Genomic DNA, 7728 nt, shown 5'->3' with positions numbered 1-7728 from the left:
AAATAAACTAAAAAGTATTAATTCAGCAAGTGAAGCTTGCTCGTATAAAAATAAATGGTGACCAACCAATTCAATCTTTATCGTAAACAGTTTAACGATGTAGTGGCTTGTTGTATTAAATAATCTTAAAAGTCTATAGAAATAAAAATGAACTAATTTTAATTACTTAAGAAAATTAAATTCACACAAATGAAAAATATCCTAAAGTGTACCTAAAAATGAAAATTTTCAAGCTGACTAAATTATAATGATACTTTTTATGAAATTGAAACTTTTTTACTGTATGGTATCAGTTCAGCCAATTCCACGTTGTAGTGGCCATTCATTCAAACATGCTTGAAAAAAATACAGTAAATGTGCAGATGCAACACCATTTTCCAATAATTTTTCAATGCAAATGTTGAAAGCTGTACCTCAAAGACTACATATTCATGCATTCAAATTTCAACCTTCTATCTTACAATTTTCCTTAAAATTAAGGTCATGTTAAATTATTAATATATGTATAATTGTTTTCTTATGGTTGGCACTTATACAAATTTTAAATTACATTATATATATTTAAAGAAAATGAAAACATTGACGTCTATAATTTGGCATATTTAAGTAAATTCTATAATAATTCAATTATTTTAGGAACACCCTTTGCTATGATACCCTATTTATTAAGTTATCCCGGCCCTGATCAAGGAATCTTCAAAATCGGATTTGCTAATAGGTCTGGTATTAAATAAGCAATGCGGAGTTACCCTAGTTTATATCAAATTGATATCTTTCTCATAAATAAATTTTAATTAACGCATTCTTTATCAGAAATATTTGAAATATTCTTGAAAAATTTACTTTGAAAAACGTAACATAATATCTTACATATTTTTATCGATAAAACTTTTTCCATTATTTTATATTTAAGGAATTTAAAATCCATTTGTCTATATTTCAAAGTATTAAATAAGATTGAATCCAATCTGCATAAAATTTTTAATATTTTTCAAGTACGCAAAGAATTTACAATAGCATCTAATACGAAAATATAATCGTTTTTTATATTAAATAACGAAGAATGCACCAAATTATACGTGTCGATATTTTTATTTTATTTAAATATTTCAATTTACGTTCATGATGTAAATGCTTTATATTAAAAGTTAATTGAATCTTTTTGTATTTTTTATGAATTGTCTGTGACAACCTAAATCATTAAAGTAGAAAAAAATCCAAGTAGTATTTACAATACGAAAGTGCGCGAAATCTTTATTGTTCGTTAGATAACGATGCATTATTGTCTATTCTTAGCAGAAAAATATTTTACTATTACGTGGCACGGTATAAAAGTGTTTCTAAATGAGCGACAAGTGCAACACAAAGTAGCTCCTTTCATACGTCGTGGGTCTGAAGTATTCATGTAAATATACTACGTGCCTTTTTGTCATCATATGCTTACACGAATACGTTTAGAATGAAGTACGTATGAATTACACGATTAGTGAAGTTGAAGCAAGAATAGAAATGGAAGGACACGAGGAAGATGATTTAGAAGAATTGAATTCAACTGTTTGTACGCTTCCGCCGAATGTACAAAATGTAATCGAACAGGTTAGGATTGTAGGGAAACTGTCAAACTGTTTACAGCTGTCACCTATCCCTAACAAGTAGACATTTCTTATGAGTTTCGTTATTTTTCCACGACTATTGATTTTTATATATGCTTTGCCGATAAAATAATATGAAGGGTTAACATGTATTATGGTTGGACATAAAATGTAAAATTATTACTATCATGAATATTTTTCACTAGTCGCTTACAAGTTCACATGTTCTGATGGATGTTAATAAATATGTTAGTGGTATATTAGATGCAAATGAAATACTTATATCAACTTTTTATTGCAAGGTCCTGCCCAGTACAGATCCATTGGATCAACCAAACTTTAATGTGGTAGACTACATAAATTCATTGTTTCCATCAGAACAGTCTCTCTCAAATATCGATGATGTAGTAAATAAAATGGAATCAAAAATACGTACAATTGACAAAGAGATTCGTTCAGTGGTACGTGGCCAGACAAATGTAGGTCAAGATGGAAGAGCTGCGCTAGAAGATGCACAGAAAGTAATAAAACAATTATTTGTGCACATTAAAGATATAAAAGATAAAGCAGAGCAATCAGAGGAAGTAGTTAAAGAAATAACAAGGGACATTAAACAATTGGATTTTGCTAAAAGAAATCTTACTGCTTCCATAACTGCTTTAAATCATTTGCACATGCTCGTGGAAGGTGTAGATACTTTAAAGTATTGTATCTTGACTTCTACTATTAAATATCTATTTACTATAATATAGAAATACAACATTACTTTAATCTTGCTAGGGTATTAACACAAAAGAAGCAATACGGTGAAATTATTTTACCACTACAAGCTGTGATGGAAGTAATGCAACACTTTAATAGCTACATGGATATACCTCAAGTGAAACAGTTATCTGAAGAAGTATGAAATATTTAAGTTTTTTGATACAATAATTTATGCAGATCATTTTTAATACTATTTTGATTTTTAAGGTGCATCAAGTGCATGTTGAACTGGCCCAACAAATTACAGCAGATTTTAAACAAGCATTTTCTGGTCAAAACCCTAAATATTTCAATCAACTTACAGAAGGCTGTTTAGTATTATCTGTATTGGATCCTAAAGTGAAGTAAATATATTTATTATATTTCACAGCATTTAAATAATATCAAGATGACTACAACAAACTCTTCTTTTTTATAAGGAAGGATCTTCTCACCTGGTTTGTAGGTATTCAATTACAAGAGTACGCGCATTTATTTGAAGAAAATCAAGATTTCGCGTGGTTGGATAAAATAGATCGGCGCTATGCATGGATAAAAAAGCATTTAGTTGATTTTGAATCTAAATTTGGATCGATCTTCCCACAAGATTGGGAGATTTCAGAACGAATTGCTGTACAATTCTGTAATGTTACACGAGAAGATCTAGCTAAATTAATGTATAAACGACGCGCCGAAATAGACGTGAAACTACTGCTTTATGCGATTCAAAGAACAAGTAATTTTGAGTCACTGTTAGCGAAAAGATTCACGGGTATTACTTTACAAAATTTCGAAACAGAGAATACAAAAGTTACTGTCAATACAGACACTACAGATAAAGTTCCAGGCAATCCGTTTGAAGAAAATGAACAGGTACCATAGTTTTCCATATACCTTACACGAAATACTGTTGTATCTAACATGTTAAAATGTTGTATTGCATATTAGGTACCAGCTGAGAAACCAAAACCATCGCCATTTTCAAATCTCATAGGGAGATGTTTTGAACCATATCTAAACATTTATATAGAGAGTTTAGATCGTAATTTATCAGATCTAATGGATAAATTTGTATCAGATTCTAAAACACAACCACCTGGTGCTAAAGATTTTGATGGAATCGAGGGTCCTAGTAGTGTGTTATCTTCATGCGCAGATCTGTTTGTATTTTATAAAAAGTGCATGTTGCAGTGTACACAGCTTAGCACTGGTTCAATTATGTTAAATTTAGCTGAAACATTTCAAAAGTACCTACGAGAATATGCTCTTAAAATACTGCAAAATAATTTACCAAAGTAAGTATATACGTACAAGTATTATTTAAAATTATTTTGTGATTTTCAATAATGTAAACTCTATTACAGAATTGGGGGTAGTGCGGGAATTGCTACAAGTATGAGTAGTATAACACGTGACTTTCGAGATCTGTCGACTTCCGGTTTTATACAAAATTTTCAAAGTTTTTTAAAAGAGGGTGAAAGTACTAGATTTAGCAAAGAAGAACAATCACGTATATGCTGGTAAAGGTTTGCTCATTGGCAACATTTTTAACGATGTTATGTTTAAGAGGAAATAAATTACACGAATATGTATTTCAGCATATTAACAACAGCTGAATATTGCTTAGAAACAACACAGCAATTGGAAGAAAAACTTCGAGAAAAGACGGATAAATGTTATGCTGAAAAAATTAATTTATCTCAGGAACAAGACATTTTTCACAAGTATATATTCTGTATATTTGTATTAAGTACTTACAAATTTAATTCAAATATTTTTTTTTTAATAGCGATACTTACTAATAAAAATCCGAACATTCTTTTTCAGTGTCATATCAAATTGTATTCAATTGCTTGTTCAAGATCTGGAATCCGCGTGTGAATCAGCATTAACTGCAATGACAAAAGTATTTAGTTTGTTTGATTATAATTCTATTTACTTCTATTGACATATAAAATGATTCTAATTACTTACACTGAAATGTGAACAATCATAGGTTCAGTGGAGTGCCATAGAAGTTGTTGGTGACCAAAGTAATTATGTTAACACTATCGTGGCACATCTACGACAAACAATACCTACTATCAGAGATAGATTATCCTCGTGCAGGAAGTACTTTACTCAACTCTGCGTGAAATTTGCTAGGTAATATACATTTTTTATTTATTATTTAATCTATTTTACACGCTATTAAATTATACTAATAAAAAAATTGTTCGCAGCTCTTTTATCGTAAAACTAGTACAACAATTGTATAAATGCAAACCTTTAAATACAGTGGGTGCTGAACAATTATTGTTGGATGTACACATGTTGAAGACTGCTCTCTTAGATCTTCCATCAACAGGTTATCAAGTTCAAAGAAAAGCTCCGGCGACGTATACTAAGGTAATAGTTTGTACCATTTGCATAATGATACTTGTGTTAATTCACTGTTTTTATTATAAATAGGTAGTAGTTAAAGGAATGGCAAGTGCTGAAATGATTCTCAAAATCGTAATGTCGCCTATTGAATCTCCAAAAGATTTTGTGAAACAGTGTAGGATGCGTTTACCAGATTTACAAGCACCAGAATTTCAGAAAATTTTAGATATGAAGGTAAGATTAATTGTTTTCAATCAAGATTTAAAACTCACATTAAATATATTAAAGTTATTAATAATTTATAGGGCTTGAAGAAAACTGAACAAGTGTTACTCTTGGAACAATTCAAGCAACCCGACAATATTGATGTTTTACACGACACTAGGAGTCATATTATTCAAGACAGCCCAGAACACGAAGCTGGGCGAATTAAAAGACTAGAAAAATTAATAAAGAAAAGGATATGAACGTATTTCTTAGTAAAACTTATATTGTACTGTACATACTCAATTTAAATATATCTATATAAAATTTAAATACTTGAATTACATACATAATTTATGTACCCATTTGTCTTGCGAAGCTCGATGATGTACACTAGATTCTTACACTTGTATTGTTAGCTCCGATGTGATTCATACAGCACGTGGATGAAGACTGACGAATCCCTTCCCTTCTTAGCACCCATTTGGCCTGAACCAGTCCGAACTGGTCCGAACTATTACTCGATCGGCCGCGATTTGTGCGGCAATAGGAGGGGAAGGGAACTCACCAGATTAATTGACGCTCGCAAACCTTTTTTTTTGTCAACAAACTATGTACAAAGTTTTGAAACGTCCTTTTAGGGCGAACATAATTTGTCCCAACAACACTTCAATATAGAAAGAGTATTTACGCAATTAAATTTATTAGTGATAGTGCCAAAGGATATGAACTATTTAGAACACAAAGTGTTTGATTTTTATATTTTATTGTTATACATGGTAAACAATACCCGATGAACAGGATGATGTTAACCCTGTTTCTGCGCAAGTTCCTTAGCTTTAGCTTTCTCCAACTTAGCTATCCTAGCAGCAGATTTGCTGCCCAACAGACCACCGCCCCAATGACGTCGGATTTCGTCGTATCTATCATTGAAGTTCGTCTTAATAGCTTCGACTATTTTTGAGAAGTTGGCTCTGTCACCGGAATCCACCTAAAATAAAAATAAACTGTTATAGTACAAACTAAAGTTTTGATGAAAACAGAGATATCTTTAATAATATATCAGATACGTTTTGTGATTATATCATAAATGTAGTCATTGGATTGGCTCTAATTAAACTCATCATATTAAGTTTTTTTAAATAATAATAATTATAATTTACAAAAAAAAAATGTATTATTCTTACATGAGTCAGAGCTACTGCAGTGCAAGTTTTACGTCTGACGAGACGTCCCAAACGTGCTTTGCCTTTTATTATACAGTAAGGTACGCCCATTTTACGGCAAAGAGCTGGCAGGAAAAGTACAATCTGCAAATAATTGTGAGTGATAGTCAATTCTAATATAATAACAGAATAACATAATGAAATTACTGATTTATGTGTATATCACTCAGGGTCATATTTCATCATTTTGATAATAATGATTGATTGTATCAATCATTTTCAGGCGAAGAAATTCAAACATCATAGTTGTAAATAAAATGAAGAAGTTGTTATAGAGTTTTGAAAAATTAGAGTCAATACATACCTCAATTGGATCAACATCATGTGCAATCACAACAAGTTGAGCTTTCTTTTGTTCAACAAGTGTGGTTACTGTATTTGTTCCACTTCTTAACACATTGGGTCTTTTTGTTGGCATGTCTTCTTTTTTTGCAACTTTTTGTTCTGCTCTAGCCTTCAACCTCAATTTCTTCATTGCAGCAGATTCAGGTCTATATTTCTCCATCAATTTGAATAACTGTGTAGCTGGAATAACATAAAAAAAAATATTGTATATACAAAAAAAAAACCCTTGATAGTTGCTGATTTATTATGTAAGAAATATACCTGTTTGTTTGTCCAATGCTTGTGTGAACTGGTTGATTGGTGGTGGTACCTTCAGTCTCTTTTGGAGCACAGCCCTTTGCCGCTGAATACGAATGTACTTGGGCCATTTTACGAAGCGACTCAGATCACGTGCAGGTTGAATATCCTGTCCTAAATATCAAATTCTGGTTTTAACATAATATATATATTTACTATGTAATAATTAAATTATATGGTTCAAATGTAGTTTCCACTTACCAATACCAAAGTTACGGGTACGTTTTTCAAACAATGGATTAGTTTGTTTCTTCGGTTCAACCTTCTTGACTGCCAATGGGGCAGCTGCTACCTTCTTTCCTACCTTCTTCTTTGGCTATATTTTTAGAAGAATGCCTTCGTTAATATAATTCACTTAATTAATAAACGCTGAGATATGTTTACAACTTTCGTGTGCAATTATGAAAACTAAAAACGTTATTATTAGCTATATCGGAAAAGGTGTTATAACCTTAATATTTATGAAATGCTTATATTTTTATATTAACAAAAATAACTGCATTTGCAGTAACTCATAGATATGATGAATAAATACATATGCTGCTAGACAGAAACATTTACAATGCTTCAATGCGTCCAAAACATGCCGAATTCTAACCACTACAATTCATAGCAATAACATATCATTTATAGAAATATTACTTTTACTCGGGGATTTAGTAGATTTACCTTCTTTTGGACCATTGTTCTAATTGGAAATGTAACGGATCCTTTATATCTCTTTGGATATAAAAGTTAGTACTTCGTTCAACACGACGCGAAGTACGGCCGTCGAGAACGTAAAGAACGATTCATCGACAGCGCCACCACAGCAACGGCAGCGCCACTTGACAAATATCATGCCAATATAATTATTTTTATGAAAGCAACGTAATAATTAACATTCATTCCAATCGATGTTTTTAGTCATCCATTGGAATTTTCTTTAATAATTATTTTAAAAAATCTATGTAATA

The 7728-nt window shown here is 31.1% G+C and overlaps 2 protein-coding genes across 2 annotated transcripts; one reads left to right on the top strand and one right to left on the bottom strand.

The window, feature by feature from the left end:
• Positions 1 to 1354: 1354 nt before the first annotated feature.
• LOC128890319 (vacuolar protein sorting-associated protein 53 homolog) lies at positions 1355 to 5313 on the top strand. Its single transcript, XM_054148696.1, has 13 exons — positions 1355 to 1596; positions 1895 to 2295; positions 2373 to 2493; positions 2565 to 2701; positions 2777 to 3209; positions 3285 to 3631; positions 3701 to 3856; positions 3935 to 4060; positions 4164 to 4242; positions 4333 to 4481; positions 4559 to 4724; positions 4788 to 4934; positions 5006 to 5313. The coding sequence occupies exons 1-13, from the start codon at positions 1471 to 1473 to the stop codon at positions 5165 to 5167; spliced, it is 2550 nt and encodes an 849-aa protein (XP_054004671.1). The 5' UTR covers positions 1355 to 1470; the 3' UTR covers positions 5168 to 5313.
• Positions 5314 to 5653: 340 nt separating this feature from the next.
• LOC128890324 (60S ribosomal protein L7a) lies at positions 5654 to 7598 on the bottom strand. Its single transcript, XM_054148706.1, has 6 exons — positions 7442 to 7598; positions 6974 to 7088; positions 6737 to 6886; positions 6435 to 6655; positions 6092 to 6214; positions 5654 to 5895 (listed from the first exon to the last, which is right to left on the bottom strand). The coding sequence occupies exons 1-6, from the start codon at positions 7454 to 7456 to the stop codon at positions 5713 to 5715; spliced, it is 807 nt and encodes a 268-aa protein (XP_054004681.1). The 5' UTR covers positions 7457 to 7598; the 3' UTR covers positions 5654 to 5712.
• Positions 7599 to 7728: the final 130 nt, after the last annotated feature.

This window comes from Hylaeus anthracinus, unplaced genomic scaffold, assembly GCF_026225885.1.
Source record: "Hylaeus anthracinus isolate JK02 unplaced genomic scaffold, UHH_iyHylAnth1.0_haploid 12000, whole genome shotgun sequence".
In the NCBI taxonomy this organism is placed as follows: domain Eukaryota; kingdom Metazoa; phylum Arthropoda; class Insecta; order Hymenoptera; family Colletidae; genus Hylaeus; species Hylaeus anthracinus.
The sequence above is the reverse complement of the archived record's forward strand: the minus strand, read 5'-3'. Positions and strand labels throughout refer to the sequence as shown.